At 39.4% G+C, this 17,886-nt stretch overlaps 2 protein-coding genes across 3 annotated transcripts; both read right to left on the bottom strand.

Annotated features, from left to right (window-relative positions):
* Positions 1–673: 673 nt before the first annotated feature.
* On the bottom strand, positions 674–7,867 carry minpp1b (multiple inositol-polyphosphate phosphatase 1b). Its single transcript, XM_032573349.1, has 7 exons — positions 7,278–7,867; positions 6,847–7,038; positions 5,170–5,370; positions 4,864–4,961; positions 3,561–3,691; positions 3,346–3,479; positions 674–2,244 (listed from the first exon to the last, which is right to left on the bottom strand). Exons 1-7 carry the CDS (start codon positions 7,678–7,680, stop codon positions 1,991–1,993), a joined length of 1,413 nt encoding a protein of 470 aa, XP_032429240.1. The 5' UTR covers positions 7,681–7,867; the 3' UTR covers positions 674–1,990.
* A 2,601-nt stretch (positions 7,868–10,468) lies between these two features.
* Positions 10,469–17,441, bottom strand: acta2 (actin alpha 2, smooth muscle). 2 transcript variants are annotated; one of them, XM_032573350.1, is made up of 9 exons: positions 17,319–17,441; positions 13,774–13,953; positions 13,563–13,691; positions 13,086–13,196; positions 12,402–12,486; positions 12,129–12,290; positions 11,829–12,020; positions 11,481–11,662; positions 10,469–11,177 (listed from the first exon to the last, which is right to left on the bottom strand). In XM_032573350.1, the coding sequence occupies exons 2-9, from the start codon at positions 13,900–13,902 to the stop codon at positions 11,034–11,036; spliced, it is 1,134 nt and encodes a 377-aa protein (XP_032429241.1). In that variant the 5' UTR covers positions 13,903–13,953; positions 17,319–17,441; the 3' UTR covers positions 10,469–11,033. The 2 variants fall into 2 exon arrangements, with proteins under 2 accessions (XP_032429241.1, XP_032429242.1); XM_032573351.1 differs by having other exon boundaries at positions 13,774–13,935; positions 17,319–17,438.
* Between the last annotated feature and the right edge of the window lie 445 nt (positions 17,442–17,886).

The following is a 17,886-nucleotide window of genomic DNA, read 5'->3' as shown; positions in this document are numbered from 1 at the left end:
ACCCTGTCAGATGCAGCAAAGCAGCCCCAGATCATAACAGAGCCTCCTCTGTGTTACACAGTAGGGACAGTGTTCTTTTCTTGATGTGGCAGTGTAGTGGATGTCCGCCACACTTCGTGGGAACAAACCAGGCTGACCCAGACGCAGACGGCGGATGGATTAAAGAGTTCCGGCGACGCGTTTCCTTGACAACTGGAGCGGAGCTGCAGGAATGCTATTTTCGGAATATGGTTCTCTAAGGCCCTTCACCTTGACCGCATTGGATCACCTACGTTACCTGGACGTGAGATGGATTATTCTTTATAGTATCTGAATATTCATGTGTGCACAGCCGAGTAATTCAGAATGCGTGCTGCAAAATTTTCTTCTGAACAATCTCTTCAAGTCGGAACTTTCTCACAACACTCAGCTCTATGCAGGTGTTCTGTTATTGTTTGGAGTACGACAGAACCCTACATGACTGTAACCATATTTGTAAATTGCTTTATTTCTAACGCCTGGAGGTGGGGCTCAATACCCCCGTCCCCTCCATGGAGGTCTCTCCCTGCTCCAGACCTGTGGCCAGGTCTGTGGAAATGTGATTACTGTGGAGTAAAGCGGGACTGCCACAGTAGAGCCTGGGAAAAGGGGAAATGGTCTCACATGACTCTGCTTCAGTAAATAAGCACAAATATTTAATCTGAAAATCTTGCTTTATTAAAGCTTTAATTCAGAAACATTTGGAACTAAAAGCACCCTGAAAACTTATTTGGCACATACACCAATTCTTTCACCCACAAGATATTTTCTAAACCCAGAGCAGGAATTTGTGCAGTCAGAATTTCAAAACTGTTAAAGCTACAGTATGTAAATTTTATTAAAAATATTTTTTAAATATTAGTTGAAACTGTCACTATGTTGCAACAGTATGGTATGAGGGAGATAAGCTGTGGAAAAAAAAATTGTGCTCCTTTGCCTTCTCCCAGTGCTAACTAGTAGCGGCCAATCAGAGCCAGGAGGAGGGTCTTAGCGCTATCCATCAACTTATGTAAATGCTGTTCATACTCCATCGCCACTTCCTCCGGATAAGCTACATAAACTGGAACTTAGTTTATATATATATACATATATATTAGTAAACTAATAAATAAACTAATATACATATTAGTTTATGTATATATGTATAAAAATATTTATGTATAAAGCTATGTTGGCTTATCACAACATAGCCTGCCAGGAAAGTTCAGGTTAATTGGAATGACCACCGATGAAGGGTTTCCTGTAACAGCAAATTATTTCTCTGCCATTAGCACATTTAGCAGCACATACAAGAGTATGATTGACAGCGCTAAGCCTTTTCTCTTGGCTCCCGACTAGCAGCAGACTGCAACAGTAGCTGCCATCTATGAAAAGAGATACATCTTTACATATTATGCTCATGTTATGTTGTCAAGGCATAGCAACAGTTTTAACAAATATGTAGAAAACATTTTAAATAAAAGTTTCATACAGCTGCCTTAAATAAAACCCGAGTCAGCAAGAAATTAACTTAAAGCTTCAGACCGAATCCCAGATTAAAGAGTCAGTTCAAAAATTAGAGTAAGGCCTTGCTGCAATATTCTTTGTATTCATCTAAAAACAATTTCAATAAATTTCAGCTAGTTGAGTGGAACACAGAGATTTTTCCAGTTGATTCCATTAATATTTTTGTATGCAGAGGCTGGAAATGGTACAGAAACTGTTTGCTATTGAAAAGAGCTGGTAGATATCTGGATGCCCTTTAATAATAGACAACAGTTTATGAACAGAAAACATTTCAATGTAGTGTCACACCTCCACTAAGAGGGAATAAATCACTCCAGTCAGTTTTTGCAACACTTAATCAAGAAAGTTCAGACCTCGAAGAGCAGTTTTGCAGCTACAGTATCTGATTGGATGATGCCTGAGTGAGTTTGAGGCTTTGTCACCAGGTGGATTAAGACAGAATAAGATTTTGTAAGGGTTCAAGCTGTCAAAGCTCAGTGTTGGGTCCCCGGCCTTCGGGTTTCCTCTCACACTCTCTGTTGAAGTCACAGCCATCTAGCAGGTAGCGGTATGCTGCACGAACATCCCTGTAGAGTGGTGCATCCTCAGTCTGAAAGTTTGGAAAGTGTAGTGGAGTCTCATTGATGAGCAGCTGTAGTCGGGGGCCACGATGACAGTCATAGAGAACGAAGAGCAGGTTGGCAGCGTATGGAATGATGTGACTGGTCCGGAAACTTCTTCCTACAGAGAGATGTGCAGTTATTGTTCTGACCAACAGGACATGTTCATTTGAAAACAGCAAGTGACTTCTGAAGGCATTTGGTTACAGTAGATTTTACAAAGTGATATCAAGAGTAAAGAGAGCTGAATAAAGATTTTTATGAGCTTTATATTATGTTATTATTCCTTCATCAAAAACATGGCAATAGTGTCGCCTTGATTCTTTCATGCATGTTTGAGAACTCCTTGAATTTCCTGTGGCAGTCATTCAGAGGTGTTGATGTGTTTGCTCCCACAGGGCGCTGAGTATTTCCACAAAGCTCCTCTTAGAGCTGTAGTCTCCAGCTGAGCTTCCACCTCACAATACACCTCCATCCTCACCTCCCTCACACAGCTCTACCAGAGAAGCAGCAGCTAGCAAGCACCTGCTGCTGGTGAGAAAATACATGCTAATTCCCAGTACTACGTTCCAAACAATGGTTGCTACAGTCATAATGAGAACATTGTTGTGATGACACTTCAAATTATGAATTTCAATTTCTTTTACGTTATGTTTGATATACAGCATAAAACCAATTTTATAGCACAATCATAGTTGATTGTGCTATATATAGCACAATCAACTATATATAGTTGATTATAGCACAATCATAGTTGATTGTGCTATAAAATAGCACTGTGTGCCTGGAAAATACATACTACCCTTTTAATAATTCCACCAACCATTCCAGTATTGCAGTGTAAACTCTATTTCTTATAAAATATAATTTTTTTTAAATAAATGCTTTCTTTTATTTAGTAATGTGGGTGAAATTTTGAATATGCCCAGAAAGGGGTCAGGTTTTTCTACATTTTTTTTTTTAAATATCTTTTTAACAAAAAGTTTCCCCAACATTTCTAGATGCCTTCAAATTTTACTAAACTTTTGTTTTTTACTTATTTTTACATTAAAAGATGCTTCCAGCACTATAGTCTTTCATCATTTAAAGAAAATTTCCTTGTAAAAATGTATCTTTCCTTTTTGGAAAAAGTGAGACCTTTTTTTCAAAAATGGGTACCTTTCCTGGCATGTAGAAAGAAATACATACATATTTTAAATTTGATAAATGTCAGACTTCATACCATGCTGTGAGTGGTAGTTGCTAGCAGTGGGCAGAGTCTGGTCTTTGTACAGTCCAAGTAGGGAGATGAGGGGGATGAGCGTCTCAGCATGTCCCACCAAGACAGAGGCCGGTTCTGGACCTGCCTCGGTGGATCTGGAATCAACCAGGATTCAGTCAATAAACAATAGGGAATCAATAAGAGGCTTCCTAGAGCTTAGTCAGGGAACACCCCACCTGCGAGGACGACCAGCTTTATCTAGGGTCCTGAAGATGTGATGGAAGAGTGGACAGCTGGACAGACTGCTGATTAAGTGACCATGAGAGCGCTTCCAGAACTGCTTCAGATCAAAACTGTACTCCAACACCTGCAGAAAAATGACAAGGAGGAAACGACATCAAAAATCATTGATCAATTTAATCTATTCTGGTCTCTGATCTTTGCTCAAGATCCCAGATGATAAACCTCAGAATCAACATTTTTCCTGATTGTTGGAGAAATTGTATATATTTATCAGACATTTGCTTAAACATTGCAAATTCTGAATTGCTTTAACTATATTTTTGAGTGTGTTTAAGGAGGCCTCACTGCAGGGAGCAGTCAACATGAATGTTTTGCTGAAGGATGCAGAGACAGCCGACCACAGCTTGTTCTAATCAGAAGGACATCAGCAGAAGGACATCTTATTCTTCATGTCTATAGTAAGATAATTTATAGTGTAATGGTGTTGATTATCCTTCTACAGTTATACTGTTCATAGTAAATGTTCTAGTTTATCTTATAAAACTGTGAATCACGTTGCAGCTGCATATGTTTTTGTTTCCTCCTTTTTACCTTTTAGAGATGGATGTAATAGGGGTGTCTTTTTTCAATAAAAAGAGAGGTGCGGCGGAATGTGTTTTCAGAGAGGTAAGAGATTGTAACTGGAAGCACATCTCTGTCCGTTCTCCTCGCGAGTAAAAAGAATCTAATTCTCTCTTGTCTTTTCCTGTGTCTTGTATTTTGATGTTCTAGGTGCTTTAACCTGACACTGATTCAAAATGCAAAATGAATCAGAAGAAATCTCTGTTTCTGCCTCAGAGGATAACCCTTTGGACCAAACTGTGTTCCAATTCAAAGATTCTAAATGCCTGGACCAAACTTTTCAACATTCCCTCCCCTATCAACCATTTTGTTTTTATAGTAGGGAAAACTTTAAATTTGACCTTGAAAGTTTAAGGTGTGAAAATTTTGTGACATCTTATAAGACAAGATGTGCATCCTCTGTCAAAATGATTGATTCAGTGTGTTTCTTTTAAAGAAGAAAATGTCCATAACATTTTGCTGTGGTTGGTTTTTGCTACCTAGACAGACGTTACTGAAGGCAGACCCTCCACTTTCTTCACCCACACCTGTATTGATTCAAACTTTATTTTTGATAATTCAGCATTTTAAACCAAAGTAAATTGAGGTTCACTGTGAGCTTATTGAGAAATAATACATTTCTTTGCATTTTTGGGGTTTTATATCAATTTTGCAAATATCTTTCAGAAAAGATACCTTTGCATCACTCTCATCAAACAGGAAGCACCAAGGCGAGTGGATGGATTTGATGGACAGTTCGTAGGAACAGATGAAGAACGCTGCTTCCACCAAGTCTAGAAGAGCCCGAAAGGGGAAGAAAAGGTCAAAGGGAACATTTCCTTTCTAACATTACAATCTGATAGAGTGACTAAACATACAGAATGAGAAAAAGATCTGCAAAGTTGGTAAAAAAGAAAAAAAAAAAAGAAATGCTGTAATATTCTTCAACTTCCAAGTACTATATTCCATCTCTAACCTGAGGGAATGCCTCCAGGCTCCTACCTGGGGTGAGTAGGTGAAGAGAAAGGCCGAGTTTCTCAGCCAACCTCCTCCTCACTGCCTGCATTTCCTCGCCATGTCTGAACTTCTCAACTTCCAGCAGTGCAGTGTGGTTGTTCTCCACGCCTTCCACATAACCACGGCAACGCTCAAAGAAGCGCATTAGTTCATCATCCACCTCATGGTTGTATCCTTGAGCACTGTCTGTAGGTGCAGAGGTCAGAGGTCAAAATTTTAGATAAAAGGCTTGTCAGGTGTTCTGACCATCTGTGCTACTCATCAATCCGTCCTACCTTGTGGTAATGCGCATGCACACAGTGATGCTACGTCACATACTGCTTACTCAGCAGATTTCTTATCAATACATCCTACCTGTGGAAGTTTTGTTTCATCTGTTTTATTTAGTCAAAGATTAAGGTAAGCTTTAATTTATTTATTTTATACCTGGCTTTCATTTAGCTGCTGTATTACTTCATGTTTTAAGTTTACATGACAGGCAGCTTGTATTTGCAAATGGCTTTATTTGCCGTCCGCAATGTCGTTACTATACTGTATACTGTAAGCAAGAAAGTCATTGCTTGTCCTCAACCATGTGAATCAGGACAAAATACATTGGTTTTGTGGGACATTTTGTGCCTATTTAAAATATAGAGGCTTTAATTGTTTTTTTAAACTGTGCCGAGTAGAGCATGCTGGTAGCGATATTGAAGCTGTTTATGTCTATGGTGTAATATTAGTGTATATTAAGCATAGGCTATCATTTTAGGTGCACAGTGACCTGCACAGTTTGGTGGACACATGTTGGCTGTGTTTCATTTGATAAAGACTGTCATACAATGTATTAATGCGCAAAAAAAGTTTGCGGGGATCTGTATTTGTAGATGTCTGTTTGATAAAAACTTACCTTGTCTGATACTGTTTCATTCTTACAAACACTTACGATTAGAAATATATTACAGCGGTATGACACTGACTATCTTTGTATTTTTTTTTAAATATATTTTTTAAAAGGTAGGATATTCTGATAGTCTTAATGCACCAATATGAGCTACTGTTTCTCTACCTCTCTACTTTGTAGAAGAGGTAGAATTTTTTGATGAAAGAGTTTTAGTGCGTCAACATGTGCTACTTCTGTATTTTATTACGATATTCAAATGAAGGAATCTGCTGCAGCAAAATGTGCTATTTACGTATTTACCAGGTAGGATATTTGAATGGAGTTTTGGTAGATCAACATGTGGTACCATGTGTATTTTATGAAGGTAGGATTCTAATATGAGGTTTTAGTGCATCTAAATGTACTAGCTTTACATAATAAAACAGGCACGCTATTCTCAAGAAGGATATTAGTGCATTTACACAAGCAGGTATTTTAAACGGGTTCGGGTGGTTTTAGAAAAGTTTTCGTCATTCACATATTTTTATGCTACGTATCACTGCTAAGCGCCACTTAAATAATGATTTCCGATTAGTATATTTAACATTGACACTGACTGATATGGTCTTTGGTATGTAAACATGACGACAGCGGTTTTCGAAAGGTAGCTGTCTGTCTGTCTGTCTGTCGGTCACGGTGCTAAAAGATTTTCTATCGTAGCGCTGACCTGACGAGGTAGCACAGATAGTCAGAACACCAGAATATCTTTCAGTGGTGGCAGCAGCGGCAGTGGTGACTGTCACCATGGCAACCCCAGTGCTGCTGCAGACCCTCCTGGAATGCCTCCACGCTGCTCACACAGCGATGCTTAGAGCTGGTTACAAAGTGGATTCTCCTCTTCCTCACGTTTTCTTCCGACAGCAGAGATGGTAACAAAGTGGCCAGCCGCCGGGCCAGGAACTGGAGGTCTTCCCTGCCCTTCCTCACCAGCCGACCTGATTAAGAGGCATAAGAGGATACATTTTTCTGGAATATTTAAAAATACTAGATGCAAATTATTCTTCTTTTTTTTTTTTAAATAGGCCTGATTTTTTAAATCCTGTGCAATGTAAATACTTTCCCCCCTTCTTTTATTACCTTAAATTCAGCTTCAGAATTTTACGTGGAAAACAAATTCCTGAAAAGAAATTCCCTGCAAAAGTTGCCAGCAAAAATTCCAGTGTAGAATACTTACCGTCCATGTCCTCGGTGTACCAGGGTTCCCAACGGTTCCGAAGCTCATCCAGCCAGCCAGTGGGGCTCTCTGAGGTTCTGGAAGCTTCATTCTGGAGTAGCTCGCTTAGTCTGTGTATTCTGCGGATGTTCTTGACGGTAGGAAACCGGCTGCCATGTCTAATGACGGCGGTCACGTGGAATGGGGTGCAAAACTCACCTGGCGGGGGTCTGAGGACCGAGGTGTTCACGGTTAAAGGGTTTCGGAGTAGGTTCGGTTTCACCTCCTCATAGCGGGTCTTAGTTCCGAAGTAAGTGGCAATACTAGGGACATCCGGTATTTCCGCGGAAGAGCAGAATACACGGGTCGGAATCAGGCTGAGAGCCGCCAGCCACAGGAATCTGTGTGTTCCTAGATGGAACATATCAGCTGATAATCTTTGTTTGTCGTGTTTATGTTCCCAGATCTGGCAACAAGACCTTCTAGATGCCTTTTAAGGACCCATTCTTTAGACGGATCAACCGAATCAAACCAGGAAGTCAGCGACTGAACCGTAGCCATAGATATGAATACGCCCTTAGTTTTTTCTCCTCCTCCTTCTTCTTCTTCTTCTTTTCTATTATGGTGGATCGCAAGCAACTTTGAGGTACGTACCTCCACCTACTGTACATGAGTGGCTAGCAACACTACTTTACATTTATTAAATTCTATTTTCTTATTTTCTATTCTGAAGATAAATAAATAATGCCTTCCTTAATCTGTAAATATCCACTATGTTTCCTTCATTTCCCAGTACTCTCCATTCCTGTTCTGTCCTTCCAACCAATATAATATTTTTCTCCCTTTCAGCCTCATATGTTTTACAATTCCTCAAAGCATGTTCTAGATTTTCTTTCTAGCCACACCCTTCACATTTATGATTTTTCCCCTCCCTGTTAGACATATAATGTCATAGATAGGTATGACCTACTCTTAATCTCATTATTATTATTATTTCTTCCCTTCTGTTACTCAGTAATTTTTAAATTAATACTGACTTCTGTATTTTATATAAACTCTTTCTTTTATTATTTCCATTCCACCTTTTTGCCATATTTCTGTTTGTTTACTCTTAACTGATTTCCCTTCCCTTTTCCCAGTAGGAATTGTAATTGTTGCCCCCGTAAAGCCCTTTTTGCTAATTGTTTAAAAATGTTGAAAAATTGATTGATTGAATCACAAGCAACAAAACAGCAAGTGCAAGGAGATGATCCAAGTCTGAAACCCAAAAAGGAGAGTCTAAACTACATGAACTTGCTGACAGTTTTTCCAAAACTGTTTTGATCAACGGTCTGAACCTTGAAAAAGCAGGCCTTGAGGTTTTTAAATGTATCAACAGAGGCTCTCCCTCCTCACATGCACATAAAAAGGAGGCTCTGCCGCACGATATGAAGCCAGATAGAGCCTCACCGCGAGTCCTCGCACCAAGAAAAATAAGAAAATAGGAAGTCTTTACAACTCCGTGCACACATTTTGCGTTACGGACCCGTAAGACATATACAATAAGCTAGACTAGATTGCAAAAATAGAACCAACTAAGGATGAAAGAGAAAAAACATAGAGAGCAGCAAGAGAGGCTTGCTGCTCTCTTGAATCCTACAGAAAGAATGTAGAATTCTTTCAGTTGAACTTTCAGCTCAACTGAAAGACACCTTAAAAACAGAAAAAGGACGACACACTTTTTCATGAATGTGTGAGAAGTTAAATTCTCTCTGCAACCAGAACAGTAACAACCTAGGCTCCCACAGCCTCACCAAAACAAAGATAAAACTTGTTTTATCTTTGCACACACATAGAACCAGAGCCTGTCTCTGCTCAGAACTCTGATTAGTACCACAGACACAGAGGAAAAGGTGTTACAAGTGTCAAAACTCAAGGCCCACGGGCCAAATCCAGCCCACCAGAAGTTTCGTGTTGCCTTCTGGACTGTAGAAATACAGTTTTTGATACAGCGATGGTGTGTTTAACTGACATTTTGCCAATCAGCAGTTTTGAATGTATTTTGACAGATTGGATCAAGATGAACGAATGTATAATATTTGATTTCAGGAGGTGCTCATAGAATGCATAGAGAGCCATTTAATCATATTTTGACAACTTTATAATGGGCTTTATCAGTACATTCTGCCATAAACCGTTTTTTAATAAAATTTTGATCTTTGAATGTGTCAAAATGAAAATAAATTTGACATCTTTGCTCTAGATGTTGACAAAAAGAACAGGTTTAGAAACACACACACACACACACACACACACACACACACACACACACACACACACACACCCCCACACACCCACACACACACACACTCTCATGCTTTCAGGTGAAATTTCAGGATGAATAGAAAAAGAACTATAACCTCTGCAGGTGAACTTAATGTGACCTCTAAACTGTTCTGTGCACATGCCCAACTCTTCATCGTTTCAGTTGGACATGTGCAACTGAAACTGCTGCACATGGAGCTTAAAATCAAAATTGACACCAGATGTTTGATCTCTGACCAGTGCATTTGTTTGGTTCACTCAGAATTGAACTCTCCTCATTAAGCTCATCACATTTTCATCATGACATCATGAGACTAAAACAATCTACTGTGTAACAGTACCAGATTCAGTGAGACTCTAAGAGTCAGAAAGGGATTGAAGTGGATGTCCTTAAGGCACATCCTTCACCTCTAGATAATGGGATTACAAATAGTTTAGCTATAGATTCTGCTGTTCAGTAGGTCCAATATTCAAATGAATTTCTGATTGTTTTTTGGTAAATTTGAGATTAATAATTTGTTATTGATTAATTTTGACACAAATATTAATTATATAGCTTATCTAGTGCTACAGTTAAAAATCCACAAGGCTTTATTAGTTGGAATTTCTACTTCTCTGCCTGCTGGTGCAACTCAAGCATTGTGTTAGCTGTAGTGAGACATCTTCATTGATTCACTGCAAATAATACTAATTTAGAATAAACTAGTCAACCAAAGAAATGAAAACATCAATACACTGCTTCAGTATTTCACATTTAAAACATGAAATAGAAAAACAAAACTGTTTTCAAACCTCAGCTGTTTACATCCTGCTGTTGTCTTTTGTTTCAGAGGTAACATTATGTATATTAATTTATCAGGTTGTTTAAAGATCTGCTAACTTGCAAAAATATCACCTGACAACCAACACAATATCAGCAATAGCATTTATCAATCCCAAGCAACCAATACATCTAAACTGCTTCCATCATTATTGTACAGTTTATGATGTTTACACCTGTTTTACGATGAAAAGATTTTTGCCTATAAAACTGGTTGTTATGACAACAAAGATAATCAACAGTTACATGAAGGACAAGAATTGTTTGTGTTTTATTGGAGCTCTTTATTTCTTCCTGGAAGGTCATGTCTGTGGTGCTTACACACTTTTGGCAAGACCACTCCTCCTAATCATCTGTTGTACACTCTGTGACATCATCATAAGGCTGTGCAAATGTGCTCTGCTCCCCACCAACATTCAAGGTTAATTTCTAAGCAAAAACAGAACCAACATGGAGAAGGGAAGGGTAGGGCACAACTGGAGTAAAAGGTGTTGTTACAGTGGCAGGACAAAGTAGCAGATTCACAGTTTGAATTGGGCTGACCTAGGGTGTAGTTGCTGGTGCTCAGTGCAGGTTAAACTAAAGGCAGTGCTGAAGATGGAAACTGAGGGGAGGCTGCAGAGCACATCAATCTGAGGAAGGGAGTGGATACTTTAAAAGCACTTTCGGTGGACAATGGAGGGTCCAGCCTCATCGTACTCCTGTTTACTGATCCACATCTGCTGAAAAGTAGAGAGGGAGGCCAGGATAGAACCGCCAATCCACACAGAGTACTTCCTCTCTGGGGGAGCGATGATCTGAGGGACAGTTAAATGTTAAATATCTTCAAACGTAAATGATATCTCAACATTTGTTCTATCAATAGGACAAATTACTTTTTGAAATACATGTGAAGTTCCATTGGGTACAATTATTTAGACTATTCTGTTTATCAAGAAGTCCTTAAACCCATGAACAGATTTTCTTTTTAACAACTACACATAAAGACGACAGATAACTAACTTTTGTTGGAAGGAAGTTATATATCCATTCTCATTCTGTCACATTGAAAGCCTAAACTCATCCTGGAGTATGGGATTGATTATGAACTCAGAGCTGACCTTAATCTTCATAGTGCTGGGAGCCAGCGCTGTGATCTCCTTCTGCATCCGATCAGCTATTCCCGGGTACATGGTGGTTCCTCCTGACAGCACATTGTTGGCATACAAGTCTTTACGGATGTCAATGTCGCACTTCATGATGCTGTTGTAGGTTGTCTCATGGATTCCAGCCGACTCCATGCCTGCAGGAAGATTGAAACACCAATATGTGGCTGTGTGCTAATGAATAATAAAAAAAACAGCGGTTTTGTTAAAGTTATAACTTTTTTGATCATCCGTTAACTAGACAACTAGTTAACTCATGAACATGTTTTCATGTTCATATGAAAACATTAACATGTGACTGACCAATGAACGATGGCTGGAAGAGTGTCTCTGGGCAGCGGAACCTCTCATTGCCAATGGTGATCACTTGACCATCAGGAAGCTCGTAGCTTTTTTCAAGAGAAGACGAAGTGGCTGCTGTTGCCATCTCATTCTCGAAGTCCAAGGCCACGTAGCACAGCTTCTCCTTAATGTCACGCACAATCTCTCTCTCAGCTGCAGGACAAATTGACATGGTGAACCAGGCACATCTGTGTGATGGGGTATCGTGAAAGTTGAAATTGATAAAGGGGCAAGTACAGGTGTATCATTGAAGGGGCATACCTGTGGTGACAAAACTGTAGCCTCGCTCGGTTAGGATCTTCATGAGGTAGTCTGTAAGGTCGCGGCCCGCCAGATCCAATCTCATAATTGCATGTGGTAGGGCATAGCCCTCATAGATTGGGACGTTGTGGGTGACACCATCACCGGAGTCCAACACAATACCTGAACGACAGAAAGGAGGTGTAACTCAGCTGGTTTCAGTCTTTGCTCTGTATCAAACATATTTCATACTGGTCTTAAGGAAGAAGGAGAAGGAAGAGTGTGTGATCCAACCTGTGGTGCGTCCAGAGGCATACAGTGACAGGACTGCCTGGATGGCCACGTACATGGCAGGAACATTAAAAGTCTCAAACATGATCTGAACACAGATATTAAATTTACATCAGTAGGGACATAGTGCCATTATATTTACTTAATTTATTCTTCAACTTTAACTCAGAGAAAGAGATATGTTACATAGCATCAGATTTCTTTTATCTAATCATATCAATTCCTGAGCTCCATGCTGCAACACATTCCAGTTGTACATCTGATTAGAGGAGTTGTGCACCAGTGATGAACCTTTCTGCACGTCACTGGTTAGAAACACTTAGGACATTTTTAATGAAATGTAATTCAGTTGCAGCAGGGAATCCTGGCAAGTGTGGCCAGCATGTGAGAGGAAAAATGCTGCTACAGGAGATGAAACTGTGTTTAGAGAACTGAGGGCTGCTATCACAGATGTGCATCTGTGAAGTGACAGCAGCAGGCTTATGTGATTAAACACTTCACAAGTTGTAAATTCAGATTACAAGCAAATCAGCTGCAGAACACTTCAGTCTTCTGGAAGAACTATCACTGAACAGACATGACAGATTAACTGGAACCTCCTACAGAATCTGTGAGTTTCACAGGTACCAGAATGTCTCTAGTTTGGGTTGTATTTATGTACTTTTTTGTATTTTGTACACAAACTACCTGAGTCATTTTCTCTCGGTTGGCTTTGGGGTTGAGCGGCGCCTCGGTCAGCAGGGTGGGATGTTCTTCCGGGGCAACTCGCAGCTCGTTGTAGAAAGAGTGATGCCAGATCTGGCCAATCAGAGAGCAATAGCAGGTCAGGAGGTGCTGTGTGTGTGTGTACTTGTCTAGCTATCCATTTTAGGACCTTTTCTAGTATATTTAATAACTTTTGAAGACCAATGTACCTTAAGGGGGCCAAAGTCCAGTTCTAATACAGTGGACCCCCTTGTTTATTGTCAGGGGTTAGGTTTAGAGGTAAGGCACAAATTAGATTTTGATTAAGGTTAGTGTTAAGAACAGACTGTAATGGTTAGGGTTAAGGAAAATGTCTGGGTTATGCATAAAATGAATGGAAGTCAATACATAGTCTTAATATGGGTAAAAATACAAACTTGTGTATGTGTGTGTGTGTGTGTGTGTGTGTGTGTGTCAGACCTTCTCCATATCATCCCAGTTGGTTATGATTCCATGTTCAATAGGATACTTCAGGGTGAGGATTCCTCTCTTGCTCTGAGCCTCATCTCCCACATAGCTGTCCTTCTGTCCCATTCCCACCATCACTCCCTGACACACGTACACACAGTCTGTCAGTTTACACCTTTCTCTTTGTCTATGATTGCTGTAGCATTAATCATTGAACAGTCACCTGGTGCCTGGGCCGACCCACAATGGAGGGGAAGACCGCTCTGGGAGCGTCGTCTCCAGCAAAACCCGCCTTACACAGACCGGATCCGTTATCGCAGACCAGAGCGGTGCTCTCCTCATCATCACACATGGCTGCGAGTGGCACTGTGGACAAGCTGGAAACCTAAAAGAACGACTCGCACTGATGAAGAGAGATGTGGGAAAGAGATGTGCTTTTACAGTTCAGAAAAATCAGAGCAATCTTCATCAACTTGACTATTGCTCATATACACAGTATATATATATATAAGTCAGAAAGGACTCAGATTTCTCAGCTGCTTTATTTACCCCAATATAATACTCATTCAGATTTCTTTTAATTTCACACATTATCTTATAAATTATTTCTAATTCAATCTGATTTTTATTTATTTTATTAAATACAGGTTTATTGTATTCAAATAATTTCTCATGCTGAAGTTGTTTTCTGTGAACTTTCACACTGTAAAGGTGTTAAAAGGTTTCTTCAAAAACAAAAAGACTGTTGCATGGTTCAATGACACTGTTCAGTAATAGTTAATAAATATTGATTAATGCAAAATTAGCTTAATAGGGACATTTGGGGATACTCAGTTATCTGTCAGTTAAAGATGAAACAGTAAAAATGACCCCAGAAACTGAAACTTTACCATCCAGTTAAACCAAATTTATTCTAAAATCACTTTTCCACATTAAAAACAGCTAAGAGGAAGAAAACCTGAATGAAATTTATCAAAGTTCTGCAGCATCACCAAAACCAGAGCTGTTAGGTTGTCACATGACCTTCTGCTCAGAGAAGATTTCCTATTTCGGTCATGAGTGGACTCCTGCCTGTGTTTGGTATGCTCTCTCTCTCTGTGTTAGCTCTGCCTTGCCCTGCCCCACTCCACTCCATCTGCCCTTCCTCATCTCTCCTCATGTTCCTCTCCTCGCACAGCACTTTGCTCCATATTTAGTCATGAACTCCAGGAACTGAATATTTCTGCTGTTTCTGGCTGCAGGACAGGCCTTTGTGCGTTAACATTTCTCTGAGTTCTGCCTGACACCCCTCTTTGCAGCTCCTGTTTTCCTAGTCAGTTAAATTGTATCTCCATCTTTCTGTAAACTGTAAATTCCTTGTGCAGCAGCTGCTTCTGCTGATACATTAGAACATCACAGAATCTGGAACATCACATTCTGCAGCTGAAGGTGCTAAGATGCTTTGGGATAAACGTATGCTTTGTCAGTCAGTTACGACAGATACTGAGCAAGGTTCTACTGTGGTTTTCTGTTTACTTTTTAGGTTCAGGCTTACATTGACTGCAGAGACTGCTTTAGCTTAACAAGCTTCATCTGTGTGTGTCTCAGCTTCATCCTTCTTAATGAATTTTACCTTCAAAGTGAAAGCATCAGAAGCACACAAATAAGAAAGAGTAATTAGATCCAAACTCAGCAGTGAACACAGAAAAAAACTAAAATAAGAACTTTTGCTTAACTAAAGTTTTTGTCCTTGTGTGGAGTTTAAATCCTCAGCTACAGAAATTTCTTTTTGACAAAGAAAGACTATTATACTAAAATTGTTTTTCTTCTATCTTCACTTTCAATTCTGATGAATGATTTTTTTTATTTATTTTGTTTTTTTAATCAAACTCAGGTTCCATAAATTTAATTATAAATAAAAATTAATTTCTAATCAATGAACCCCCTAAATGTTAGACCTCCCAAAATTCAAGTCCAAAAGCAGGTTGGGTAAATACTGTATTTTTGGTTATAGTAAAAATAAAACTCTAAATGTTCTTCCAAACAACGGAAATGACTAAATGTTCCAGACACTGAGTTCCACATACATATTTATAATATTGCCAGGAAACAAGCATCTGAAGATGATGGAAAATAAATCCTGATCAGATTGCAGCTGGATGACAGACCCAGCTTGGTTTAGATTTAGTTGGTTCTGGTACTGGTCTCATCTGGAAAGTTGGTTTTCTAACCACTGCAAGTTGTTGGACCAAGTCCTTACCCAAATCTGGAAAGCTCCTATAGATTCAGTAAGAAGCCAATCAGAAACCTGAATAGTGACTGGAAAGATTCAGAAATCATCAGATCAGGAATATCAGAGATGACTGATAACAGAGACATTTAGATAGAGCTCCCAGAATTGAGAATGATGCAGGAGAAATCAGAGGGATTTTGCTGATTGACTGACTGATTTTCTAATATAATGCTTCACAACAACCAACTAAGGTGACCAAAGACTTTACAATAAAAAATACAGAAATAACAATTAAAAATAAGGGGAAATATCACTATGCTACATGGTATTAAAACCTTGTCTAGGCTTTAAGGTTGATCCTAGCCATTCCCAGGTCAGAGGTGGAGTTGGGGTGCTGCCACTGAAAAGGCCCAGTCACCTAGTCCTAGGGACATCTAATAAAGGGATGGATAGGAAGGTTTAAAAGTGCATTTATATACGGTGGGGCAAGACCATTAAGAGCTTTAAAAACAAACAGTATTTTATGGAGTTATTTGGTTGAAACCCCAAACTCCAAAATACAATGAATATTGTACATATTTATTTTAATGTGGTAATGAAAAGTTCTGTGGAATGTCTCAAAGATGCCCCGCTGGTGGATATTTTAATGAAACATAAGATAGCTTTTAGATTGATTTTTTCTGATTTGATTTAGAGATGAATGATATAAAATGGACTCAGATGTTAGGATATTTCAGTGTGTTTGAGACAGAGACTATCAATAATTTGGTCTCTTCTGTCACTGATAGGAAACATTACAGAGTCTGAACATTTGGACCTGAAGGCATCATATTTGGTTTATAAAAACAATTTACAGTATTTTTACAAACCAGTTTTTATACATTGAACATCTGCTGCAGAAACCAGGCTTTTCAACATCATTAGGCTCTTAGTCAGAGTCAGAGCTTGGGACACGGAGAGGTAAAGGAGTAACATCCTGACCATTTTCGTAACATAAGAAACTTCCAAAGAGATAATGGACAGTACTTCACAAGAAAAAACATTCTTAGGCACAAAGAACATGATCCTCTCTTTGCAGGAGGAGAGAGGAGAACCAAAGGCAGAGAAAACATAGCTAACAGATGTTTCATTGACAAGAAAGTAGGTAAACAAGAAGAAACTTTTCACTAATGGGAGAGAACATGAAGGTAATAACTGAAGGAGAAAATATGGTTTAGCAGATGCAACATTAAAGAGAGAAACTTGGAGAAATATGTTCGCTGAGAAAAGCAGGAAACACCGGAGAGAAGAGAAGAGGAGAAACAGCAGTAGCATAAATGAGGAGAGAGGAGTGAACACAAAGTAGGAGAAACAAGAAGTCAGAAGTGAAGAGTACAGGAATGGAAACGTTTTCCTACTTTGAAGTGAAGATGAAAGTTGTAGATTAAAGAGGTGTGTTGATGAGAGTTTTCCTAGAGATTAATTACAGAAAGAAGGAAATGATGGCAGAAGCCAGAATACATCATTCAGGAAAATAATCATGATCACAGAGCAGAGTGCAGCTGAGGAGGTCTTACCGTGGCAGTGCAGGGCCTGCTGGGATGATGTGGGATGGGAGCAGGACAGAAGTGAGAGTCTAAGGAGCTGCCTCCCAGTTTATCAAGCCTCCACCTCTTCCATCCATCCTCAGTCCAAACAAGGCCGGGGCCTCCTCCTCATCCTCCTTCTGGCTGTCTCCTCGGCTCCTTTCCTTATAGGGCAGGACCCAAGGAAATGGCCAATCAGACAGAGGATGGTATCTGTGGACTTTCTCTCATCATTCACTGCATTCCTGTAGGAGGCAGACACAACTGAGCAGGAAGACTAGAGTGTCAAGGAAGAGTGCTTTCATATTTTGATAGTAGATACAGATTAAAATACTCTGCTACTTTAGATCACTCTGTTACTCTGAACTGGGTTATAGTATTCTAACACTTTCCTTTTAGTGCTCTCATATCGATTATACTACTGTGATCCTTAGGGGTGATTGTGCCTTAGTGGGTACAATATTTGTCTGATAAAGTTTTGGGATCAATTCCAGCATCCCTTGTCACATGTACACTTTCCCCTTGAAAAGATGCTTAAAGTCTTTCTTTATTACTAAAT

The sequence above is a fragment of the Xiphophorus hellerii genome, chromosome 10 (genome assembly GCF_003331165.1).
Source record: "Xiphophorus hellerii strain 12219 chromosome 10, Xiphophorus_hellerii-4.1, whole genome shotgun sequence".
Lineage (NCBI taxonomy): Eukaryota > Metazoa > Chordata > Actinopteri > Cyprinodontiformes > Poeciliidae > Xiphophorus > Xiphophorus hellerii.
The sequence above is the reverse complement of the archived record's forward strand: the minus strand, read 5'-3'. Positions and strand labels throughout refer to the sequence as shown.